This window comes from Ursus americanus, chromosome 1 (assembly GCF_024610735.1).
Source record: "Ursus americanus isolate L20-20 chromosome 1, mUrsAme1.1.p, whole genome shotgun sequence".
Taxonomy (NCBI): Eukaryota; Metazoa; Chordata; class Mammalia; order Carnivora; family Ursidae; genus Ursus; species Ursus americanus.
The window spans coordinates 64,791,727-64,819,589 of NC_142127.1; the positions used below are offsets into that span (position 1 = coordinate 64,791,727).

A 27,863-nucleotide genomic window follows, 5' to 3' on the forward strand; every position below is an offset into this window, starting at 1 on the left:
CGCTTCTTGTTGTTTATGAGAAGATATTAAAAGAAATGCTACCACTTTGGCTCTTCCGTTCTGGCGGGAAAATGTAGTCTGATTATATACCAGAAAGTTACATTTTGTGAACACCAAGCAATCTTTGCCATGCCATATTTCCTCAAATAAAACCCACCTTATTGTGTCTGCTAATGTTTTATTTAAGATCTTTTAGTAGATAGTTATAAAATTATTTTTATAGTTTTCTTCAGGCGATGCTTCTTCACCATGGATCGAGTCATTTAGCATCATAAAATGTACCCTTTTTGTCAAGTTTAATACTTTTTCCCTGAATTCTAGCTTGTCCAGAATTATGTTTATGATCTCTGTTTCCTTTCTGTTCTCATGTTTCATTTGGCTTTGCCTATCCTTTTTCATCAAAGGATATGCCTATCCTTTTCCTGTTGGTTGGTTTATTATCATTTGGAAAATATATTAGAAATATAAAACCCCAGGCCCACCTCTAGAGTTAGTCTTTATTTAGAATTTCTATATCTCCAGTTAATCTAATAATTACCCAGAGTTAGGATAAATATGTCCCTGTATACAGCATATTTACATTTTGCTTTGCCATTAGCTTTTTATTGAGTATAGACTCATTTACACTTATGACATTTAATCTTAGTTCTGTCATAATTTCTCATTATTTTTTAATCTTCTACTGTATGGTCAGTGTTTTCTTTCTCTCCTTATCTTTAAAGTCCAGGACTGACGTATCAACATTAGTTACCTGTTTTTTCTGGGATTTGGTATAACTTTTCAACATGTATGTTCATCTTTTATGTTTGGAATGTTTTCCTGAATTTGTATGTTTAAGTATTTTTTTTCCCTGTAGTATTCTTTTAGTCTATCCACACAAGTACTTTTTGTGAGTTTCTTAGATGGCAGATTTTATTTTAGATGCTGGGCTGATAGCAGTAGGTGAAACAGGCAAAACCCCAGTGTCATGGAACTTGTATTGTAGTTGGGAGTAGCAAGACAATAAACAAAGCAAATAAACCACATATATAGTATGTTAGATGAGAGGAAGTGTAAGGAGGAAAATAAAACAGGGAAAGGGAAGGGGGGAGTTGGCATTTGAAATTGGCATTTGAGTATAGACCTGAAGTAGTTAAGAGAGTATGTCATGTTTTTCTGTTAGAAAGAGCACGCTAGGCAGAGGAAAAAAGTGCAAAGTTAATGGAAGTTGGAATGTGCCTGGCATGTTCAAAGAACAGCAAGAAAGCAAAAGTAGCTGAGGGGAGTGAAATAGGAGATGCTTAGCTGGGTAGTAGTGGACCACATCATGTAGGGCCATGTGGGCAACTGTTAGACACTTAGCTTTTACACTGAGTATGTGAAGCCATTGAGTGATTTTATTCTGGGAAGTTCCATGGAGAGATTTATTATCACTTTTCCTTCTGTTTTGAAATAGGTGGGCAAAGGTGGATGTTGTGAGACTGATTAAAAAACTATTATAGCAATCCAGATGACAGATAATGACGTCTTAGACCAGGATGATAATAGTGGAAATGGTGAGAAGTGATCACATTCTGTATTATATTTTTAAAGTTAAGTCACCAGGATTTGTGGGAAAGTTGAAAGATCTGGAGGGACCTCAAAAGAGACTAAGAAGGAATGGCCAGCAAGGTAGGAGGAAACCTGAAGAATCTGTTGTCCTATCAGCAAAGTGAAGAAGGTGTTTCAAGAGGAAAAGATGATGAAAAGTGTCAAAGCTATTGTGAGGTGAAAGTCAAATGCTGACCACTGGATTTATTGGTCTGAATTAAATGACCACTTATCTGTGGGAACACTAATTATTTGTGTATTGTATCACCTTTTTCTGTCTTACATAGCTATCATTTTTTCTGTAGTCCTTTTCCACTCATTGTTTCATTTTATTTCATTTTTCTTTTTTTCTCAATCCTGTCCTGTCACTTGCTATGTTTTTCAGCATTGATTTATTTTTGTGTGGAAATTTGGCTTTAATATTTCTCCACATCTTTCCTGAGCTTGTTCAGCTCTCATTTCATTTCCCCCGTCTCAAAACAAAAACAAAAACAAAAAAAAACTCCCCAATCTCTGATGTCGCTCTTGTGCATTCTTGTTTTATAGAAGTGATTACCTCATTAATTTTTTTCGTTGCTAATAATATGCCACTTTTGGTTAAAATTTCATCTATTTTGTGGCAGTATTTTTTTTCTTGATGAGCATTCTTCATCTGTCATAAGTTTTTTTCTTAAATATATTTGGAAAGATGCTGTTCTGGTTCCTTTATGATCATTACTCATCTTTGAATTAGGTAAGTTCTTTCTGGTCTGGCTATTTGCAGGAAGTATATGTGGGAAAGGGCCCAGTTCTGGGCTAGCAAGGATATAACTTATGCCACGGAGTTGTATGCATGGATCCTTTCAGCTTTACTTTTCCCTAAGCCCACAGAGACTGGTGCATAGTACCTCACAATGTAGATTCTGTTTCCTACACAATCCAGAGTCTGTCTCTTCCTTTTTTACCTCACCAATAGACTACTTCATCCAAACATATCTGTTTGGTATGATTTGTTGCTAATCCTTGCCTTCCCTAAGTTTTGAAACTTTATGCTAAATGGACCCAGGAAAGAGCCTGCTGCCATCCTACATATCCATTCCCATTGTTTTGGACAGGGAATTGTGTATTTCTTTTTCTGCCCCTCAAGGTAGAGGCAACTCACTTAGGAAAACTGTGCTTTGCTAGCATTTCCTGTGGACAGTGGCCATTGGAGATCTCTCTCATCTCTGCTGGTAACTCACACATACTTATGGTGACTCAACACTATAGGTGTCTCCTGCCTTTATGGAAAATGAAGTTACATTTCTGTTTATCTCTTTTAATACTCTTGCATTATTTCTGTTAGTACAGGGAAATGCCATCTTTACTCCATTTAAAATTAGGAAATTATATTCACATTTAAAAATATTTTGTGTTGCACAAATATAATTACCAATTACCAGTACAATGTCTGCAATGGCAAATATTTCCAAATTGGCAGTGTATTCAATTAATCTTACTCAGTTGCTTTACTTTTTTGAGAGTTATTAAATGTTACAGTGAACTTGTAGCCTTAATTCAATTTTGGTGTAGAGGAGGCTACTTTATGCTCAAACTTATATTAACTGTCATTTAATGTGACATACCAGTAGACACATTTGTTTGTGAACAATCATTATCTCCTACATAAGCAGATATTTATAGCAAGAAAGATTATAGACTTATGTTTTTAAATAAAGATTGCATAAATCTTAAATAATTCAGTTGTTTTCTTATTTAAGTTCAATTAGCCAACATAAAGTATATCATTAGTTTCAGATGTAGTGTTCAACGTTTCATCAGTTGTGTATACCTTCCAGTGCTCATCACATCACGTGCCCATCAATTAATTTTTTGTTTCTTTCTTTTTAGAATGGAATCCCAGCTCTGATAAATCTTTTGAAGTTAGACATAGAAAATGTGCTAATAAATGTAATGAACTGTATACGGGTATTATGTATGGGAAATGAACAAAATCAAAGAACAGTGAGAGACCATAATGGCATCCAATATCTTATCACATTTCTGAGTTCTGATTCAGGTGAGCCTCAATTTCTGTATTATTTCTAAGTGATCAGATATATTAAGTGAAGCAAATACAGGCTGGACTTGTCCTATATGAATATATGTCCTGGATTTATCTTAGAATGGATCTAGACATATATAATATAAACTAAATATCTGGAACACTCAAGTTCAAATGCTGGTTTATAAAAGGAATTGACTGTCAAAGCCATAGTTTAAAAAAAAAGTTTAATTGGACTTTTTTATAAATGGAAATGTTGTCATAAATCATAAAAATAATGCAGTTAATATGCCCAAGGACTTGAGTAGATAACTCCTTGTGTGATTAACACATATATTGATCAATGGGAATTATTCTACAAGTTACCACAACAACTTCAGATTTGCTGTTAGATATTGGATATCAAAATTCTAGGTCATCAGGTCGTTAGGCCAGTCATCACAGTCTGAAGTACATATCAGCACCAAGAACATCACAAGCTATGAGGTAGCTCTTGTCGGCACTGCAAATGGTCTCTTAGGTTCTATAAGAATGATCTCATTTCAGTGTGCATACACATAACAGGGTAAGCTTCAAATCCATGGTTTTCCCCAAATTTGAGGAGATAAAAAATTGGGGGAAAGCTTGCCCATTTTTCCTCCTCCTCAGTTTATCATCTTTCCATTCTAGTTCTTGAGGAATAAATATAGAAAAAAATATGTTGGTTAACATGTAAGACAGGGTTATGGGTAAGGGGATTGTTGCAGAGAGCTTTCTTTTACTTTAGAGCTTCAAAGTTAAGTATCATCTCTGGGGACACCTAGGTGGCTTAGTCAGTTAAGTGTCTGCCTTCGGCTCAGGTCATGATCCCAGGATCCTGGGATCAAGCCCCACATTTGGCTCACTGCTCAGCGGGGAGCCTGCTTCTCCCTCTCCCTCCACCTGCAGGCCCCCTGCTTATGCTCGCTCTCTGTCAAATAAATAAATAAATAAATATCTTAAAAAAGTTTAAAAAAATAGCATTAGAGAGAGCCAGCTCTTATGCTTATTTTAGCCATAGAATTTTTACCTGTTTATAGTTGTTCTTTATTTTATTATTGTGTTTCATCTCCTTAATTAAAATTTAAAGATGGACAGGGCATGCCTGGGTGGCTCAGTTGGTTAAGCGTCCAACTCTTGGGTTCAGTTCAGGCCCTGATCTTAGGGTCGTGAGATTGAGCCCCAAGTCTGGCTCCATGCTGGGTGTGAAGCTGCCTTAAGATTCTCTCCCTCTCCCTCTGCCCCCCCCCCAATGTAAAGACAGGGACTAGTTTTTCCCTATCCTTTTTCATCCTCCAAATCCTAGATGCTAGAACAAAGCACGAATTATAGAGGCCATTTGAACAAATAAACGTGTATAAATTCATGAAAGAAAGCTATAGAAATAAATTGTTGAAATTGTTTCTTTTTGGGCTCTTGCCTTATCTAAAGGAAAGTAACTTATCCTATACTGTAATCTATATTCTCATTCCAAGGAAGATAATTTTGGGGAAAAAAAGTTAATTTTTTTCTCTTCATTTATAATATATAAATGCTTCATTTATAATGTTAGTGCTTTAACAATTCTCTTGGCTGTTAGCTGGGTTCTTAAGTTGTAGGGGTTCACAAAGGAATTTTATTAATTCCAATATCTTCTTAACCATTCTCAACCACTTTAAGATTTCATGCATTCAGGTAAAATGGCCCCAAAGCAGAGTCACAGGTAGTTTCTTGAGACGATGGATTTATTAACATCTCCTTAGTCTTGACCCCTGTCTCCAGGAGTTCCTCAACCTTTCTTGAGTTTGGTTTGGTTTAAGCCTTTGCTTCCCCCATCTGTAGCTGCTTATTTCACACTCTTCGGCTTACGTGTGTGCCTGCATGCCTACTCTCACTCCTGCCATGCTTCAGATTTCCTCTGTTTTATGGAACACAATTGTCCTGTTCTGTGTTATTGACACAGGTTTGCATGACCCCACCATGGAAACCGAAATATGTAACAGAAAGTAAACAAAATGCTTTTCAAATGCAAACTATCAGCACAACTTAAGGAACACTTCATTCTTCTTAAAATGATTATTGACACATTTCACTGCAGACGTGTTTTCTCCACACTCCCTGGGATGTTAGGTAATTGATACTTAATGTAATCATTGCCTTCTAAAATCTGAAAACTTTGGAATTCTGTTCACAAGAGTTTTAGATAAAGGCCATCTCCATCATTAAACTTCTTCCACCCAACTCTTAAAGTTGGGAGTTCCTCAGGCTTCTGGCCTTGGTCTGCTGCTTATTTTATTTTATTTTATTTTATTTTATTTTATTTTATTTTATTATTTTATTTTTTAATACAGCACACTCTCCTAAGCAATTGTATTTACTCTTCAGAACTTTGTTATGATTATAATCTATCCTTCCTAGTTCTCCATCCAAATCCCTGACCTCTCCTCTGAGCTTTAGAGCTAGTTTGGATTGTTGAGGCACTAAGATAGCCCCTCTCCCTTTAGAATTTGGATCCAATTGATAAGCAGACACAGGAATCAAATAGAGAGAAGAACTTCAGCCTTATTGCTGTAAAGCTTTCTTTGAGAAAACAACCAAAAAAAAAAAAATGCCAACAGAACCCAAGTCATGTGTTTGTGATGAATGATTCTCCAAATTAAGAAATTCTGTAACTCACTATTCCTTTTATGGAAGAAACAAGAAACACGCCTGAGTGTAGGAATTTCCACTGTTGGACTGATGTAGTAGTACAGGGTAAACGAAGGATCTACCCCCCACTCTCGTAATTCTAGTAACCTATTGGGTTTCACAACATTCTGGGTATTACTAGAGTGATATATGTCGAATGCAGAGTTGATCATATTTTTACCCTCTTTTAAATCATTCACTGGCTCTTTGTCATCTAGGATAAAGCCCAGATTTCTGTCACAGCATATAGGCCCTTCTAACCTTCTAATTCCAAATGGAAATGACCTTCCCCTCGCTTCCTGTCACTCTCTCCCTCTCTTATTTTACTCTGAAGTAGTATGGAATGTATTGCTATTTCATACTTCTGGCCTTTGGCTTGTTCCACAAGGTCAGGGACTTTGTCTTGTTGATTCATCACTGTTTCCCAGTGCCTAGGACAGTGCCTGGCATGTAGTAGCTCCTCAATAAAGTATTTGCTGAAAAAACAAATGATTGAATGATGAAAATATCCATTACAAAGGTTAATATATTTGATATAAGTGATATACATATGTGTGTGTATATATATATATATATATATATATATATATATACATTGTATATATATATAAACATTAAGGCCTTAACAGAGATAAGTAACCTGAATAGTCTATGAAAGAACAAATGCTACATTTAGAGTCTGCCTATTTGAATACAAAAACACTTTCTGTACAGTTTTGATGTTTGGAAACATATGTCTTACATATTAGAAAAAAACGCATTAGATCCTTAAGGCTACCAAGGGGAAACTAAAATTGAAAACAAGCAGAAACAAATGAACCCAACTAAATTTCAAATGAATTACATAAAGACTTTACAAGAAGAAGAAAAAGGTGAATACAAGTGACTTTTGTTTTTGTTTTTTTTAAGGATTTTTTATTCATTTGACAGAGATAGAGACAGCCAGCAAGAGAGGGAACACAAGCAGGGGGAGGGGGAGAGGAAGAAGCAGGCTTCCAGCGGAGGAGCCTGATGTAGGGCTCGATCCCAGAATGCCGGGATCACGCCCTGAGACGAAGGAAGACGCTTTTGTTATGTGACTTTTGAACACAGCCCTTCACAGGTGCCTGGGTGGTTTAGTCAGCTAAGCATCCAACTCTTGATCTCAGCTCAGGTTTTGATCTCAGGGTTGCGAGTTCAAGCCCCACATTGGCCTCCATGCTGGGTGTAGAGCCTGCTTAAAAAAAGAAAACAAAACCAGTGAACACAGCACTTGACTATATAGCCTCAGTCAAGGGAGGAAAAAAAATAACTGCAAACATATCTTGAATTTTTCTTAGTGGGTTTGTATTTCATAGTGATATGGGTGAAACAGCTCTGCACCTGTGTTCTAAGTATTGTAGAACGAAACAAATAAGTAAATATGTTGATAGTATTGGGTTCTCACTGTAAAAAGAAGTATACAGAATATGGAAAGGTAATAAGTCCTGTGGGGTTGGGCTGGAATTGGAAAATTGGAAATATATATATTTTCCTGGTTTTGTCTGCTAAGAGAGTCTAGAAGCAATGATATTTCAGTAGCAATGGAATAAGTACAATTCCTCATTAAAAGGAAACAGAACTTCTTGAAGAAATGGTTAATTTCAGGGCTGGAGCAGAGCAGGTATGTGATAAGATTGAAACATCATGACAGAAGGTAAGAAAATGCTAAAAAAAAATAGACAGAAGTGTATCAATTGTTGCTAACTCTTGAGGGAGTTCTCGGACTTGCTCTTGCAACTTTTCTGTAAGTTTTAAAGAGAGCAAATACAACTGGTTAATAAACATTTATGAAACTATTTAGATTCACCAGTAACCAAAAATATGAAATAAAAGGAGATACGGTTTTTTGCCTATTAAATTAGCTAAATGTATGTATCTATTCTTAATGATAATATCTATACTTAAAAATGTACAACAACATTGAAACGCTCATACTCCAATTATGGAAGGGTAAGATGCAATTATCATTTTTGGAAAGTAATTTACAGTGATGTATTAAATTATTCCAGTAATTCCTGGACTCTATACTAAGGGAAAGAACAGAAGGAAAAATACCTTATGTATCAAGATTTCTCCTAAACATTGTTTAAAACTGAAAAGCTGGAAATGACATGTATTTTTTAAAGAGGTAAATGGATAAGGAAATGTAATACACTGATTAATGAAATATTTAGGAGACACTGGTGTTCATAAAGAATAGGAAAATGTTTTGCTGGTAAATTAAAATGTAGGATATTGTGCTTATAGTACAACTACATTAAATATGTCTATAACACGAATTAAATATGTCTTTTCCTTTAAAAAGTGAATAAGATTAAATGAAATATTTGTGTTTGGGTGGTGAGAATCTGGACAGTTTTATTTCTGTTTGTTTATTTTCTAAATTTTCTATACACTCTAAGTTTGATCTTATGGAATCTAATGAGAAGTTCCATTTTTACATTTTTAAAAGGTTTACGTAACTGTTTCTTGAATTCATTTGAAGATGTGTTGAAGGCGGTATCTTCTGCTACGATTGCTGAGGTTGCCCGTGACAATAGGGATGTTCAGGTTGCTGTCGCTATGGAAGGAGCCATTCCGCCTCTGGTGGCTCTTTTTAAAGGGAAACAACTTAGTGTCCAAGTGAAGGGTGCTATGGCTGTGGAATCACTGGCTAGTTACAACCCAAGTATACAGAGAGCATTTCTGGAAAAATCATTAAGTAAATATCTTTTAAAACTCCTCAAGGTAGGAATTTTATGATAACTTGTCATTTTTCTTAGACAAAGTATTCAATACTGAATTTAGTAAAGTGAAAAGAAAACTAAAACCAATTCTTGAATAAACTTTTTTAAAAAGATTTTATAATTAATTAATTTATTTTATTTGAGAGAGAGAGAGAGAGTGCGAGCGTATTGGGGGCAAGGGGAGAGAATCTCAAGCAGACTCTGGGCCTGGTGTGGAGCCCAACACAGGGCTCTATCTCATGACCCTGAGATCATGACCTGAGCCAAAACTAAGAGTCAGACGCTTAACTGAGCCACCCAGGCACCCCTAGAATAAACTTTTTATAAAATGTTCCTACAGTGTTCAATAACTGCTTATTGCAAGAACGGAATATTTTTTTTTAATAGGCGTTTCAAATAGATGTTAAGGAACAAGGAGCTGTAGCCCTCTGGGCCTTGGCAGGACAAACCCTGAAACAACAGAAGTATATGGCAGAACAGATTGGCTACAACTTTATAATAAATATGCTTTTGTCACCATCCACTAAAATGCAGTACGTTGGTAAGTATGTATAAATTTGCACAATGTAGAGCAGCGCATGGAAGCATCAGACATAGTTCTTGCTTTTCTCGACCAGGAGGTGAAGCAGTCATCGCTCTAAGCAAGGACAGCAGGATGCATCAAAATCAAATATGTGAAGGGAACGGAATCGCGCCGTTGGTTCGCTTGCTGAGGATGAGTAACATAGCTGAAGGCACACTTCTGAGTGTCATCAGAGCAGTGGGGTCCATTTGTATTGGTTGGTAAATTTTTTTCTCAATTCTTAAAATATCAGTAAGATACTGCATTTCCTCTCTGTGCCCATTGATAAAGCCCTAAATCATATTTAATCCATAAAAGGCTTACCATTTTTTTCCTCTAAGACCTTAATGAGTAAAAGTGGTGTAATTAGGAATTTTTTATCAGCTTTGCCCTTCAACTCTGGCTAAAAAGGATAATGAGGACAATGAGCTTCGGCTGTTTTGAGGTAAAGGAATCTCATTGTTTTATTGTTTAGTCTCATTGTTTAAGAGAAAAATATTTCTTCTTTCAAATCTTAAGAACTATATGTTTTATATAGAGTTTCTCATGCTGGGGCACATTTTTCAATTCCAGTCTTTTTCCGTGATGATTCTTTCTTTATAAAGTGGCCAGGGGGCACCTGGGTGGCTTAGTCAGTTAAGCATCTGCCTTTGGCTCAAGCCATGGTCCTGGAGGCCCAGCATTGAGCCCCACAGTCGCAGTCCCGGCTCCTTGCTCAGCAGGGAGTCTGCTTCTCCTTCTGCCCCTTCCCTCACTCCTCTCTCTCGCTCACTCTCTCTCTCTCTCAAATAGATAAATCTTTAAAAAAAAAAAAGTGGCCAGTAGGTCTAGTTGTTTCTTTCATTGCAAAGTAATTAACATTTCGGGATATCTGTGAAAGTGTTGTGGAATTGTCAGTAATTGAGCTACCAAAAATAAAAATTTGAGTTCTTTGCTGATCTTCATGAACATATGAAGGTGATTGTAGACTGTTTCTGATAGATAAGAAAAAAATCTTCATATGTAGTTGATTGCATTTCCTCAAAAAATAGTGTAGCTGAATGAAGAATGTAGGAATTGGTTCAAAAAAGATTTTTTCTCCTTGCTTGAAAAAGCTACGTTGCAGAAGTTCATTAAAGCTCCAAGGCAGTCAGTCAGACAAAATAATGTTTCTTTTTTTAGCCAGAGGCTATGGTATAGATTTATAGATATTTCTAAAATTCTAATAGATGATAACATATATGCAAAGATACTGTGTGTGTGTGTGCGCACAAATGCAATTTCTTCTCATTAGTTCACTTCAAAGCTGTCTACAAACCTGTCTACATTTGCCGTAGACCAAGGGATCTCCAGCAGAACTATGGAAGAAAACTCTTCATTTCAAATTTACTAGTTTAGACTGGTTACACATACACACACACCTCCCTTTTTCTTCCTCACCATGTTCATATTTTCTTCTACGCTCTTGAACATATGTAACATATTTAAAATAGCTGTTTTAACATCCCTGTAATCATTTCTGGGTCTCTTTCTATTGGCTGACTTTTCCCCCGATTATGAATCATATTTTCCTACTTCTTTGCATGCCTAGAAAATTTTAAATGTGGGTTTTTTAAGACCTATTGAAATAGTTTACATACAATAAAATATTTATTTATTTTTAAAGATTTTATTTATTTCAGAGAGAGAGAGGGAGCGTGTGTGTGTGCAAGCATGAGGGCATGGGGGGCTGGGAGGGAGAAGCAAACTCCCCGCTGAGCAGGGAGCCCCATGCAGAACTTGATCCCAGGACCCTGAGATCATGACCTCAGCTGAAGGCAGATGTTTAACCGACTGAGACACAAAGGCACCCCACAATAAAATATTTAAATAAAATATACAATAGAATAAAATATAAAAATACATTAAACCATACAATTTGTTGAGTTTTAACATATGCATTCAGCTGTGACACCATCACAACAGTCAAATAAATGAATATAACCACCACCCCAAATGGTTTCATTGTGTGCCTTTGTAATCCCTCCCTCTTTGCACTCCCATCCCCAGAGAAACAGTGATGTTTTCTATCATAATAGATTAGTTTGTATTTTCTAGAATTTTATGTAAGTGGATTATACTGCTATACTTTTTTTCTTCTTTCACTCGACATAGCTATTTTGATATTTATGCATATTATTTTATCAGTAGTTCACTTTTTAAATGCTGAGTAGGATTCCATTGTACGGTATGATGGATAATTTTATGACTTATGTATATAGTTACTACCTACCTATCTACCTAAATACATACATATCCTGTTGGTTGTTTTTCTGGGAAACCCTGACTAATACATATGGATATACTATGATTTGTTTATCCATGCACCCACTGATGGACATTTAGATTATTTCCAATTTCTTGCTATTATATGTGAAACTACTATGAACATTGGTGTATAAGTCTTTGTACAGACACAAATGTTTTCATTTCTCTTGGGTAAATACCTAAAAATAGGATTGCTGGATCATATAGTAGGTGTATGTTTAACTTTTAGAAAAACTGCCAGACTGGTCTTCAAAGTTGTGTTAACTTTGATTCCTACTCACAGCGTATGAAAGTTCCAGCAGTTTCACATCCAGCAGTTTCACTTAGTATGATTTTAGCCATTATAGTGGGAATGAAGTAAATCTCATCGCATTGTGGTTTTAACTTGCGTTTCCCTAATGATTAATGATGCAGAACATCTTTTCATGTGCTTATTTGCCATTTGTATATCCTCTTTGGTAAAGTGTCTGTTCAGTTATTTGGCCCATTTTAAAAATTGTGTTGTCTTATTGAATTGTAAACATTCTTTATATATTCTAGATACAAATCATTTGTTAGATGTATGTTTTGCATATTCCCAGTCTATGGTGTGTCCTTCCATTTTTGTAACAGGGTCTTTTGAAGAGCAAATGTTTTTAATTTTGATAAAGTCCAATTTATTGATATTTAAAAATTTTTAGTTTGTAGGTTTTGTGTCCTCTTTAAGAAACTTCTGCCAAACTCAACATCATAAAGGTTTTCTGTTTTCCTCTGTATTTAGATGTATGATCCATTTTGAGTTAATTTTTGCATATGGCCATGATTTATTTATTTATTTTTTGCATATGGCTATCCAGGCTTCAGCCCCATTTATTGAAAAGATTATCTTTTCCTCCATTGAATTTTTCTGAGTCAATTTCTGGACTTTCTATTCTGTTCTGTTTACCTATTTGTCTATCTTTATGCTATACTCAGTCTTAAGTATTGGACGTTTACAGTAAATCTTGAAAGTAGGAAGTATGAGTCCTTCATCCTTGCTATTCTTTTTTAAAGTTGTTTTGGTTATTCTAGGTCCTTTGTATTTCCATATAATTCAAAAAATTAATCTGTCAATTTCTGAAAAAGATCTTCTATTATTTTGATTGGAATTGCATGAAATCTATAAATAAATTTGTGGAGAACACACTTCTCAATAATATTAGGTCTTTATAAACACAGTATGTCTCTCTACTTGTTTAGGTCTTCTTTAATATCTCTCAGGGATGATTCCTATTTTCCAATACACAATTCTTGTATATATTTTATCTTAGGTATTTCGTATTTTAAAATTATGCATAATAAGTTTTGGTTGAATGCTGGACATTGTTAGTTGTAAACTGATAGATGCTGGATTTTATTGTTTTCCTTTAAAGGGAGTTAGGTTCTGTTCTGGCATGCAGTTATCTTACTTGGGATCAGTTTGCTCCTTTTGTAGCTAGCTTTCAAGCTTTGTTAGGACGAGTCTAGAGCAGCCTTCACTCTGGAACTAACTTAACTCCACTATTAAGATGATATTGTTCCAAGGACTTAATTCCTTATATATTCCCTTGAATTATGAGGTATCTGAAGTCTGCCCAGAGAACACAAACCATTCCTAGCATTTTGTGAGCTCTGACAATTGTTCAGCCTGCTGCTTATAGTGGTTCTTTTCTCAGCTTAATGGAGTTTCATCCCATTATTAACATGCGATGATTCAAAGATTTGACGGTGGTATTCTTATCACACTGCCATCATCATTATCAAGGCATTATTATTAAAAATATTCATTTTGGGTGGCCCCACCTCCAGCACCTTCACTCTTGGAAATCTCCCTGCTTACTCCTTTTCCACTTACTCTGAAGTGAGCAATCCCGTTTCTGTGCTTCAAACGTATTTTTCTATACGCCTGTTAAAGCACTCATTGCATGTCCTGAAATCATGTATTTAAATAGTTGCTTCCCCTATAGAATATAAATACCTTGGAGGCAGAGATTCTAATTCCTCTTTTCCATTTTTTTTTTATGTAGGCTCCACACCCAGCGTGGAGCCCAGTGTAGAGCTTGAACTCGTGACCCTGAGATCAAGACCTGAGCTGAAATCAAGAGTCACACATTAACTGACTGAGCCACCTAGGCACCCCCTAATTCCTCTTTTTAACTCTACTTCCTCGGTTCCTGATGAATTAGGCATTCAAGACCTGTCAGCTGAATCAAGAATATTCATGTAATCAATGTCTGTGTACACCCTGGGTGGCCAGTGTGAGGGTAGTGGGCAAGGAAACAAGCATGTTCTTTTCTCCTTCTATTTCCTCCAGTTCCTGCAAACTTCCCCAGATGATAAGTGACTTCTCTTCATTGTTCAGAGAGAGGTCTGATCTTGTATTTATATTTAAGTATATAAAACTGCTGTGTATGTTGTGGTTTTTGTTGGCAAAAGAACAGAATTCAAATTATTTGTATATCCACTAGGCGGAGATGACAAGTTTTTAAACTGAGATTAGGCCTATAAGTTAAAGTATTATAAAAGGAGACAGTAAAATTATCTCTTTAGTATGTGTATTTAAGGAATCTAGAAATTTTAACCAGGTGATTTACTCTAGTCATTTTTATAAAAATAATTTTTTATGGAATACAATAGCAACTATAAACTTAAGTATCTTACAAATAATAAATCTTCAATAAATGATAGCTATTATATTATTATTCTTTGATAGTCTAGCATTTCTCATTTCTTGGTTTTGTAACTGGTAGAAAACATCCACATTTTTAATAGTAATTTTTCCATGTTTATCCATTTTGCTTTTTAAAAAATTAATTCAGGTAAAATAATGTTGATATAGCATTTCCTTTTTTAAATTTAAATTCAATTAATGTTTAATGTATTATTTTTGTTTCAGGGGTACACATCTGTGATTCATCAGTCTTATGTAATGAGCATTATATAATTACTGCTCATTACAACACATACCCTCTCCAATGTCCATCACCCAGTTACCCCATCCCCTCCACCTCCTTCCCCCTCCAGCAATCCTCAGTTTGTTTCCTAAGATTAAGAGTCTCTTATGGTTTGTCTCCCTCTGGTTTCATCTTGTTTCATTTTTCCTCTCTTTCCCTACAATCCTCTGCCTTGTTTCTTAAATTTCACATACCAGTGAGATCGTATGGTAATTGTCTTTCTCTGATTGACTTATTTCACTTAGCATAATACCCTCTACTTCCATCCACATAATTGCAAATGGCAAGATTTCATTTTTGATGGCTGTGTATTATTCCATTACACACACACACACACACACACACACACACACACACACCCCACATCTTCTTTATCCATTCATCTGTTGATGGACATCTGGATTTTTTCCATAGCTTGGCTATTGTGGACATTGCTGCTATAAACATTGGGGTGCAGGTGCCCCTTGGGATCACTACATTGGTATCTTTGGGGTAAATATCCAGTAAGATATAGCATTTCCTTTTGTAACTTATTAACCATATTATGCAAGAACACTTAACCAACCCAACATATCAAGCTGTGTTTGACTTTACCATTTCCAAGATGGAAAGAAATGTTCTTATTGATATGTATATTCTTATAGGTGTCGCCCATACAAGCAATCCTATCAGTCAACAATTCGTTGTAGAGGAAAATGCCTTTCCAGTACTTATTCAGCTACTGAGAAATCACCCTTCTCCTAACATCAAGGTATATAAAAGGTTTTAAGGGTTTTTTTTTTTCTGATATAGTAAAAATTAACAGAACTATGACTTTTTGAGAATAATTTGTCTCTATTTAAATTCACAAGTATAATAAAAAATTTAACATTTTAAACAAAATCCTAGAAGTTTTAAATTAAGAAATTGCTATAAAATAGTAAATTTTATTAAAATATTAAATTTTCAAATAATTAAATCTTGTCTTTACTCATCAAATAAGTTTTATTCCTCAGATATTTGATTATTCACAGAATTTCTCCCCTTCTTCCTCAGATATTGGTTGCTAAAACTGGGTGGGGATAATGAGGATGTATGCTTTATGTAGCCAAATTTCTCAAATATAAGTGATTACTACCAGTCTTATACCATCAAAACAGCTTTACCTTCTACCAAGCAGCCTGTGTTGGCCAGCAGCAACGGTTTTCTCAATACGAACAACTTATGAGTTGTTTAAGAGTCACTCACTCTTCCACTTACTTCTAGCAAACTGCCTTTAATAAAATGATGTTCGCATCTATTCAAATCCTCAAAACCAAAGCTTTGGAAATTTAGGACATGTAGAGTTAACCAGGCAGGAAATTATAACAACAAAAAATATATTTTCTCCTCAAAATTTGGTATGAGTTCTGTTGGAAATGAGAAAACAGAAATATGTAAGTAAATACAGCATTATTTATTTTAAGGAATGTATTATCAGAAAAGATGTTAATAAGTTATGTGGTTTTTCTGGCTATGAGAGAGATTATTCTATTGTAGGAGTTGATTAGGGATACAAAAGGAAGGAACATATGCTAGCAATTTTTTGGCTTGAATTATATGTAAAAACTACATTGACTTTCAAAGTACAAATAAATTTCATAAGACTATGGAAAATGCCACATAAAAATACATTTTTATTTTAAAACATGCAATTTCATGGCAAAACAGTTTACTTCAATTGCATCCATCCATATTTCAGTATATATTTTCAATGAGTTTCTCAACTTGTTAAAAACAGAACATAAGTACATTTCAGTACTTTTCTTCAAATACGATTCTATAGTAAACAAATATTTTTGCAGTAATAATCATGCTTTTCAAATTCATTTTTCATAGAAATGTACAGTGTAATACTTAAAGAACAATACCTCCACACATTTCTGGCTGGCTCTGGTTGCCTCCCCCCCACGCCCTCCAGTGGAGCTGTGTGGTTGTGCCAACAGCACACAGAGGAAGGGTATTTTCCCAGCTGTTAAAAATTATAAGGGACGTGCCTCCAGACATTATAAATGCCACTCTCTAAATATTAGAGAACTGGATTCAATGAATTATATATTATCTTTGAATTAGTATATCCCATGTGAATGTGTAATGAAATATGTCATTTGATAAACCATGAGTGAAAAATAAATTAATTTCTGAAAACCACATATTTAGGTTGAAGTGGCATTTTCCTTGGCATGCATTGTCCTAGGGAATGATCTGTTACAGAATGAATTACAAGAAACTGAAGGATTTAAGTATGCTGATGTCCTTTATCTTCTTCACTCACCAGATAAGGTAATACCTTTGTAAAATGTTAGAACTCTTGTAGAAAGGTTTTTAGACCACATTGTCAAATGATAAGTCTTTCACAGCAACACTTAAATATATTACATAAGAAATGTAAAATCTCTTTGGTAGGTCATTGGTTTGTAATGATGAAATAATACTGTTCCATATTTTTCATAGTTGTCATATTTCTTCTTTGAAATATAGCAATTTTAATGCTCCAAGAACCAATAAATCTCTTCTGTCCTGGATGCATTGAAACTTTTTCCTAATTTCATGACCTTTCAACTCTCAGTCATCTATTTCTTACCCAGTATTCCAGAGTGGTTCTTCTCAAACTATTAGTGATGAAGGAAAGCTTTTCCCCAACAATCTGTTATGGGGAGGATAATTAAAAACAAAAACAAACTACATCAAAAACTAATAATGTACTACATGTTGGCTAACTGACCATTATAATAATAATAAATAACAAAAAAATAAAACAAAAACTTTAAGTTTTGAAATAATTTCAGATTTTCTAAAATTTTGCAAAAAATAGTATGGAGTGTTCTAGCATATCCTTTATCCAGCTTTCCTGGATATCAATAAGGAAATTAACATTGATATCATATAATTAACTAATCTGCAAATTTTATCTAATTTTTGCCAATTTTTTCACCAATGTCCTTTTTCTCTTCCAGAATCCAATCCAGGATCTCCTATTACATCTAGTTGTTATGTCCCTTTAGTTTCCTTCAATCTGTGAAACAACATCCTTTGCCTTTCATGATTTTACATATCTTCCATGATTTTGACATTTTTGATGAGTCCACACCAGTTACTTTGTAGAATGTCCCTCAATTTGAATTATCTGATGTTTTCTCATGATTAAATTGAGGTGGTGCTCTTTGGCAAGAAAACCGCAGAAATGATGCGGTCTTCACTCACTGCCCAGTGCATTATTTCAGGAGGTACATGCTGCTGTTAGTCTTATAACGGGCAGTGCTGACTTTGGGTACTTGGTTAAAGTAGTGTCTGCCATATTTCTCCACTATAAAGTCCTGTACTTCCCTTTTTTAATTAACAAGTTTCTTGAGGTGAGACACTTTGAGGCTTTGCAAATATTCTGTTTTGCATGTACTTTTGCTCACCAATTTTAGCATCCATGGATGCAACAATGATTATGTGGTATTTGCCTAATGGCAATTAAAAAAAATTCTTCCTCTTTTTTTTAAATCAAGTTTTTATTTAAATTCCAGTTAGTTCATACAGTGTAATATTAGTTTCAGGTGTGCACTTTAATGATTCAACACTTATATATGACACCTGGTGCTCATCACAAGTGCCCTCCTTAATCCCCATCATCCATTGAACCCATTCCCCCCATCCCCTGCCCTCTGGTAACCATCAGTTTGTTCTCTATAGTTTAAGAATCTGTTTCTTGGTTTTCTTCTCCCACTCCCCCCGTTTGTTTGCTTCTTAAATTCCACTTATGAGTGAAATCATATGGTATTTATCTTTTTCTGACTTATTTCACTTAGCATAATACACTCTAGCTCTATCCACATCATTGCAAATGGCAAGATTTCATTCTTTTTATGGGTGAGTAATATTCCATTGTAAATATACATATCTTCTTTATCCATTCATCAGTTGATGGGCATTTGGGCTCTTTCCATAATTTGGCTGTTGTTGATAATGCAGCTATAAACATCATCTTCTTTGTATATTTATTAATTGGTATTTAACTATAAGGAAGAGCTATTCCTTTTTTTATTTTTAAAAATATTTGTCAGAGAGAGAGAGAGAGAGAGAGTGCACAAGCAGGGGGAGCAGCAAGCAGAGGGAGAAGCAGGACACTGGGGTCCTGACCTGAGCTGAACACAAGCTTAAACAGGCTGAGCCACCCAGGCGTCCCAAAGCTGTTCCTTTTAAATGCTAATTCCCAGTTTCTGTAATCCTACTGTCAGCCATTTTGCGGACTATCACTGGTCCATGGGCCATACTTTGTTTTTTTTTTTTTGTTTTGTTTTGTTTTTTTATAATGATTTTTTATTATATTATGCTAGTCACCATACAGTACATCCCCAGTTTTCGATGTAAGGCTCGATGATTCATTAGTTGTGTATAACACCCAGTGCACCATGCAATATGTGCCCTCCTTACTACCCATCACCGGTCTATCCCATTCCCCCATCCCCCTCCCCTCTGTAGCCCTCAGTTTGTTTCTCATAGTCCATAGTCTCTCATGTTTCATTCCCCCTTCTGATTACCCCTCCTTTCTTTATGCCTTTCTTCCCCTACTGATCATTCTAGTTCTTATGTTCCATAGATGAGAGAAATCATATGATAGTTGTCTTTCTCTGCTTGACTTATTTCACTAAGCATTATCTCCTCCAGTGCCGTCCATGTTGTAGCAAATGTTGAGAACTCATTCTTTCTGATTGCTGAGTAATATTCCATTGTATATATGGACCACAACTTCTTAATCCAGTCATCTGTTGCAGGGCATCTCGGCTCCTTCCACGATTTAGCTATTGTGGACATTGCTGCTATGAACATTGGGGTGCATATGGCCCTTCTCTTCACTACGTCTGTATCTTTGGGGTAAACACCCAGTAGTGCAATGGCTGGATCATAGGGTAGCTCAATTTTTAACTTTTTAAGGGACCTCCACACGGTTTTCCAGAGTGGCTGTACCAACTTGCATTCCCACCAACAATGTAGGAGGGATCCCCTTTCTCCACATCCTCTCCAACAATTGTTGTTTCTTGCCTTGTCTATTTTTGCCATTCTAACTGGCGTAAGGTGGTATCTCAGTGTGGTTTTGATTTGAATTTCCTTGATGGCTAATGATTTTGAACATTTTTTCATGTGTCTGTTAGCCATTTGTATGTCTTCATTGGAAAAGTGTCTGTTCATATCTTCTGCCCATTTTTTGATTTATTTGTTTCTCATGTATTGAGTTTGAGAAGTTCTTTGTAGATCTTGGATACCAGTCCTTTATCTGTAGTGTCATTTGCAAATATATTTTCCCATTCCGTGGGCTGCCTCTTAGTTTTTCTGACTGTTTCCTTGGATGTGCAGAAACTTTTAATCTTGATGAAGTCCCATAAATTCATTTTATCTTTTGTTTCTCTTGCCTTTGGGGATGTGTCATGAAAAAGGTTGCTTTGGCCGATGTCGTAGAGGTTGCTGCCTATGTTCTCCTCTAGAATTTTGATGGATTCCTGTCTCACATCGAGGTCTTTCATCCATTTGGAGTTTATTTTTGTGTATGGTGTGAGATAGTGGTCAAGTTTCATTCTTTTGCATGTAGCTGTCCAATTTTCCCAGCACCATTTATTGAAGAGACTGTCTTTTTCCCACCGGATGTTTTTTCCTGCTTTATCAAATGTTAGTTGCATGGGCCATACTTTGAATAGCACTAACCCCAGAGAACTTTGAGAACTTTTGTTGTCTGCAGTGCATTTAGCAATCAGGGAAGAAAACTGCCAACTATCTCTGTCAGTTCTGTTCTGGGGGATTTGGGAGGAAGAAAGGAAGGCTAAAAGGGGAGACATGAAATCAACTGCATTATTTTTTAAAATATAGAATTGTACTCTACTGAAGTATATGAAAAAATGGAGATGTGCTGCTGTAAGAATATGAGGAGTATAGGATGAGGAGACTGAATTTGGATCTAACTCTCTAAGCCACCTTTCTTCGCTGTTCATTGCATATTTTATTCTCATTACCCTATTCCTCAGGGACACCCTTCTCCTTTTTCTTCTACTACTAACTCTACTCCTAATCATTCTCCTTTTCTTCCCAGCCTGTTCCCACCTGCTTCACTTACTGGACCCTATTTCTTTGTGTATTCCTAATACCTTTCTTCTTGCTTTGTGTCCAGTTGACTACTTGTGTGTACATAATTTTTATTATGGAACATTTCAAACTTAAATAGAATAAAAGAGTAGCATAATGAACTTAAATATTTCTATGACTCAGCTTCTGCAATTATCAACTCATGGCCAGTCTTATTTCATCTATACACCCACTTGCTCTTCCTATATTATTATTATTAGTTAAAGATTTATTTGAGAGAGAGACAGAGAGAGAGGGAGAAAGTGTGCACATGCATGGGTGGGGGGAGGGGCAGAGGGAGAGACTCCTCAAGCAGACTCCCTGCTGAGCATGGGGCCCCTGTGGGGCTTGATCTCATAACACTGAGATCATGACCTAAGCCAAAACCAAGAATCAGACGCCCAACCAACTGAGCCACCCAGGAGCCCCTCATCCTATAAAACTGTTGAAGCAGATCTCAGCCATCATAAAATTTTATTGGTAAATATTTTAGTATGTACATATAGCACTTTTATAAAATGATTAACAGTGGCAGAAAACTCCCTAGATTAGTGGTTCTTTCTGTACTATACTGTTCAAACAAAATATTAAAAATAACAGTGATAAAATTCTTTTTGATCTTTCTGGAAGATCTACCATATTTGTTCATCTTTGCCAAATGAACTGGCTCTAAGGAAGAATTGGCTTTTGCTCTGTTTACCAAGTCCCAGAATGTTAAAATGGGTTTTTAAATCATCTTTCTTTTTATTTCCCCTTAGAATACAGTACAGAATTTTACAAATGAACTTTTTTAAAGAGATGATAGAGATCATCCCACAATGCATAAAATGTAATATACAGCATGCTATATACAAGGGAAGTTTTGATTTATCAAGTCTACTTTGAAATGTTGAAATGAAAATAAAAATTAAAATATGTTAAAACAAAAAAGTTGAGGGTTAATGGAATTATGGAATTTCCTGTTACTATTTGTTTATTTGCATAATCATTAACCTAACATTCCCCCTGAAAATTAAAATTACTTTCTCTTCTTCTCCTTGATACCATAACCTACTTCTCTATTTTATCTGTTCAGTAACATTCTGGGTTAACTCTATTACCTGTTTTCCCCAATAATGTTATATTTTACTCCCAGAGATAAGAATGCAATATATTTAAATGAGCAAGAATTCAAAATCTATTACCTTGAGTAACATAATAAATGAACTAAGTTGAAGATAATGCATGTTTCTCCTCTTCTAGGATATTTGTTTAAGGGCAGGCTATGCATTAACCCTTTTTGCCTTCAATAATCGCCTTCAACAATACTTAATACTGGAAAGTGGAATAATGACCATATCAATCTTTGAACCTTTTCTTGAATCAACAGTTGAAACTGAGAAGGCAATGGCAGCATTTCAGGTATAAAATTGGAAGTTAAAACTTCAAATCAATAAATATGTCTTTTTAGTCAAAACTTTATTAAAAATGAGAAAAAAATTTTGATCTGGAAAAGCATTTACCAATTTGTAAAATTCACAGTATTTTTCACACCAGCCCTTTCCACCTCATAAAAACTCCATTCTTTATGAGGATATCTTCATTTATATACAATTTTACAGGTTACAAGGCACTTTTTGCTTCTGTATCTTATCTGATGCTTATAACAACCCTTCAGGTTGATGGGCAGATAGTATCATTTTCATCATCCCCATATTATAGTCAGAGAAACAAGGTAGTATCCAAGACACGTTTTCCAACTGCAGAGCTTTAGCTGATCACACTGATTCTTCAACCTACGACAACTGGATGTATCTGGGTGCTGCTTTTTCCATCCAGTGACCTGTAGGAGAACTATTTTCTATGAATCCACACTTGAAAGAATCAAAAGCTGCAAATATTGTAGGAAGAGTACAGTGGACTGCCACGTTCACCACAGTGATCAGATAGTGACAACTACTCTGATTCAAACCCCTGCCACTTGCTTTTCTTCTACTGGGTCGTACCAAATTACTCCCCTTACCTTCCTGTGAAGTACCAAAAAACATAAAAGCTCATTTAGAGAAGCAGAGTACAAAACATTCAATGATTCTGTGCTTCTTTTTGTTTTCAGATTATCATCCTAGCTAAGGTCATTATAGATGTGGACCATATCACTTTGTCTGCAAGAGGTGTTACTATTTTAGTTGATAGTCTGTATTCAGTTCATTCCACTACTATTGCCTTGACAGGTAAGAAATAACTGGAAGGTGGTTAACATAAAACTACCTCTGCATAAAACTATTTTCAAAATAATTTTTTGGGGTAATCAACAATAGTAAAATAATAAGCTTGATATTATGTCACATGGTTTAAAGAATGAGCTGGTGTAGGTCTACATGGAACTCCACACAACGTCTACCTGGAATAGTGGGAATCTACTCTGCACCTCAACTAGAAGCAGGGAAACTCTGAATATGGCCTTTTTGATTTCCTACTTGCTTTTTCAACCCCCTAATTATTTTTTCGAGAATATAAAATGAGATTCCAACTCTGAGCTACTAACAACGCAATTTACACGCCGATTTATAATAGTTATGGCAGATTTATCCCTCTATACCTCTGTCTGGTTTTCTTTTAATCAACATCACATTTTGGTAACATTTAAGAGTTCCTTATGTTGCTATGCAATATAGCAAAGCAAAAGAGTCCAAGAGAGTTCTTGGCACACTTGATGCAATTGCGTAACTATATCTACTCTAGAGCTAATTTTCGAGATGCATAATGAGGTAATTGCGTTAATATATCACTCTCAACACAATATGAAACAGTATCAGAATGATGACCATACGAAGTGATTACTACCAAAAAATAAATAAGGTCTTTGGTTTTTAACTGAAATGGATCACTGAAGGTAGGAAAGGAAATTACACTTGCTGCTACAGAATTTTATTTTTGCTTGGCAAGGAAGGAAAATTCATGCAAATGAAAATTTTCTGATGGAAACTAGCTAGGAAAGAAACATGTTTAAGTTATTAAATACATTCTTATTTAAATAGCATTCTTAATTCAAGTCATAGTAATTCTCTGACTCTGAAAAACAGTCGTAGTGGGTTTAAATTTTACTCCACAAACTCCTGTGTGCAAGAAATACTATATTATTACTAGCTTTCAAATATTAATTTTCCCAGGTTGGTAGGAACTGCATCTCAAAAATTACTGGGCTTTCTTTGCACTCCACCATCATAGTCATATGCATCTCCAGAGTCATATGCATGTCTGGGGTATCCCAAGCAAAGCAGGATATTCGGGCCTCAGATATGATGTAAAATAAGTGTTGTGCTAAATGTCTAAGTTGACAGGGTTCCCAGAAGAGGCTCCAAAGGCACGGAAGTTTTACAAAGACTAGGATTTCTGTTGCCAAGTGTCCAGTTTTCCTATGTGCACCACATAACCATTCTTTACACACAGCTCCTGTTCCTACTATCTCCTTCTTAATCCTAGATTCTCTGCCTGCCTCCATTGTTCCCCATTTCTTATTCCTCATCTTTAAAGACACCTCTCTCCCTTTCACCTAAAATAATGCCTTCTATAAACATAGACTTTTAAAAATATACGCCTGAAAAACAAAAGGTTATTTTTAGACATTTTTTGCTTTAAGCCATATGATCCATCCCTCCCCATCCTGAAATAATAAATACAAAGGCCTTGGTTTAAGAATACAAGAACAAAACCCCAATGAATACTTCAATAAAGTATCCATCCACATTTATATGGGTAGAAATATTTATATTTTAAAATCTGTTTGCACTTATTCCTTTTTTTTTTTTAAGATTTTATTTATTTGAGAGAGAGAGAGAGAGACAGCCAGCGAGAGAGGGAACACAAGCAGGGGAAGTGGGAGAGGAAGAAGCAGGCTCCCAGCAGAGGAGCCCAATGTGGGGCTCGATCCCAGCACTCGGATCACGCCCTGAGCCGAAGACAGACGCTTAACGACTGAGCCACCCAGGCGCCCCATGTGTTGCACTTATTCCAACACAGCAGCAATATTGTGAAAGAATATCATGATTGCTCTAAAAATTAAGCAAATATTCGCATGAAATAGTTTTAAATTGGTAGTTGCACATTTATTTGACTACTGAACTACTTTATTATCTTCAACCTCCAAACATTTCTTTTTATGCCAAAAATGTCAATGATTTTAAATTTAATACATTGCTTGGGCTTACAATACCATTAAGCTCTTAACTCAAAGTGATCTGAATTGCAAAAAGGACATACTAAATTTTTTTAATCGTAGTTCAGTCATTATGTTCACAGTCATTAAAAAAACACTAAACCTCAAAACAAAATACATTCTGAAGCCATAGGGAAGAACAACTCTGATTTTCAAAATTCCCTACTCTTAAATAAAACTAATTAACTTTTACTGTTTGTGACAGAAAACCATATCCTAATTTTGGGGAAAGAATTCTACATTTAATATATACACGCTTTTTCTCAGCTCTGTTAGATGTATAATATATGCAAATGAACAAAAGTACAGTGTATCAGTTTATATCAATTAAATAACACATTTTTTCTTATTTAATTTATAGGGAATTTAATAGCTAGCCTGGCTCATTCTAGAGCTGGTATTCCAGAAGCATTTACCACATTAGGGACAATCCAACAGCTCTGCTATCATTTGTACTCAGGAAAAGAAGAGGTAAAAACAAAAGTAATTCTATAATTGAATATTCTAAAAATGTAATTGCCTCTCACTTTTGTGGGCTACTTTCTCTACAGGTTAACTATGTTATATAATAGTTCATGTTACTCAAAATTAGATGATTTTTCCAGTACTACATCTGCCATCCATAATTCTGGTTCCCAAAAAATGTGCACATTTGTTTTAACTTCAATACTTGAGATTCAATATACAAATAAGTACATTGATGATATAGAAATTTATAATTAAACCATTTATAAAATACCTCACAAAAACTGGTTACTAACTTACTAACTTATTAACTAACCGGTTTTTGTGATCTCACTAAGTCATTTCTATGATTATTTGGAATTCATGAAAGTGGAATCCGTTGGGCAGTTTTCCTTATCTGCCAAGCAGCATCAGAGGTGACAGTATGAAGAAGGCCAGAGTAGTGGTTTGCTTGAGCCTTCCCCTACCCTCTCCCCCAGGTGTAAGGCAGTGTTTCTCCAACTTCAGGATACACAGGAATCACCTGGAGGACTTGTTACACCATAGTTTGCTGGGCTCCATTCCCAGTGTTTCTTATTGAATACATCTGGTTTAGGCCCTAAAATGGGCGTTTCTAAGCAGTTCCTAGAAGCTGAAGCTGCTGGTATCGGGACCATACACTGGGGACCACTATTCAAGGTATGGAAGATACACGGGCATATGCAGCAGTCGGATGCCAACGCAGAGACCAGTATACCAACCCTCTGGTGCCCTGCATGGGCCTGGCTTATGTTCATTCTATGGCATTTCTTAGGCCACCACTAATGGATTTTCTGAGAACTGCCCAGAAATATACTTTTATCATATGAAAAACCTAATTATTTCACGGTCACAGGCAGAGGGTATTCCCTTCAAAAAAGGAAAGATTGCTTTTTCTGGAGTCCTGTGGCTGATACTTGGTTTTTGCCAGTGGAAAATCGAATTGCTTTCCTGAGTGTCTTATTTTTAACTTATTTTTATCCTGTAGTCTCTTTCCTGGTTTCCTATTACAATCAGCTGAGCAGTTTTGAAAAATTCCAGTGTCCAGGCTGCACCCCAAAATAATTAGAGTTTCTAGGGATGGAACCCAGGCACTGAGTAATTTTCATAAGTATCAAGGGGATTCCAATATACAATCAAGACTGAGACCCAGTGTCCTAGTTCAAACTCAATGGTTCTCACTCTGGCTGCATATTAAGTCACCTGCGGCACTCTTAAAAACAATACGAATGCCCAGGTTCTACCCCCAAGAAAGTTGGTGGGCTTTTTTTTTTTTTTTCTTTTTTAACTGATGGTGATTCTAAAATGCAGTCTGGACTGAGAACAACTACTAGAAATCAATGGCGGTTGACAGCTTTCTCTAAAAATATGGCTGTTCTGCTTCCATCGATAGGTTGCCATCGGCTGACACACGTTTGCTCTGCAAAGCCACAGAGACTGTCTTATGAAATGTTTAGTGAGAATACTTTGTTAGATATTTTAAGAATAAAGCTCAGTGGAGGAATTGTTTCTTCATTTAGGTTCGCACTGCTTGCTCCTGTGCGCTTGGCTACTTAACTTACAATGCAAATGCTTTCCGCATCCTATTAAAGGAATGCAGAAATAAGCCTAATCAGTTCCTTCGTATAACAAATAATATCAACAGAGATGCAAGTATTAACCCAGCCTTTTTAAAGGAATTTCAAATGCAACAACGAGTGGGACTTCCTTCCTTAAGGTATTGTGCCTATATTTGTGAAATTGCAGTAGAGAAATTATCAGTAGAGGAACTTGTAAGAAAGTTTAAGGAAAATCAAACAAGGGGAGCTATTCCTGATATGAATGAATATATGCCCTCTATACCATGAGAGAAAATGCATCCTAGATGTCCACTGCCAAAGCCTGTTTTAATTCTGATTTAGCAACAAAACTGCTTGTGAAGGCAAGAATACAACCAGATCTTGGGGATCCCATTTGGCCAAGATTATTCACATTTCAGAAAAGCTTTTTGGGATTCCGGTTGCTTCCAAGTCTGATCCAGGAGACCATTTTTGGGATATACTTGGGAGTCCCGAGCCAACCAGGAATACCACCATGACCTTGGTATCATCAAAAAAGTTCAAAAGGTTCAAGAGACCTTTGAACTTCATTCAAAGGTAGGCCAGACTCCCAGGGTAGGGCTAAATCAGACCCAGTGGCTGCAGTTACAGCAAAGTCTGATAGGCATTTATTTATCCAGGGGATTTTGCTTCAGTGTTGGAGT

At 35.7% G+C, this 27,863-nt stretch overlaps 1 protein-coding gene across 1 annotated transcript in view; it reads left to right on the plus strand.

The window, feature by feature from the left end:
- The window catches only part of ANKAR (ankyrin and armadillo repeat containing), a 70,509-nt gene that overhangs the window by 36,660 nt on the left and 5,986 nt on the right, over window positions 1-27,863 (plus strand). The window contains exons 13-22 of the mRNA XM_087862074.1: window positions 3,439-3,607; window positions 8,784-9,025; window positions 9,412-9,565; window positions 9,642-9,803; window positions 15,468-15,574; window positions 17,002-17,124; window positions 22,186-22,344; window positions 23,036-23,153; window positions 25,500-25,609; window positions 27,142-27,338. Of these exons, the coding sequence (XP_087718200.1) occupies window positions 3,439-3,607; window positions 8,784-9,025; window positions 9,412-9,565; window positions 9,642-9,803; window positions 15,468-15,574; window positions 17,002-17,124; window positions 22,186-22,344; window positions 23,036-23,153; window positions 25,500-25,609; window positions 27,142-27,338 (1,541 nt within the window). The remainder of the gene's footprint in view (window positions 1-3,438; window positions 3,608-8,783; window positions 9,026-9,411; window positions 9,566-9,641; window positions 9,804-15,467; window positions 15,575-17,001; window positions 17,125-22,185; window positions 22,345-23,035; window positions 23,154-25,499; window positions 25,610-27,141; window positions 27,339-27,863) is intronic.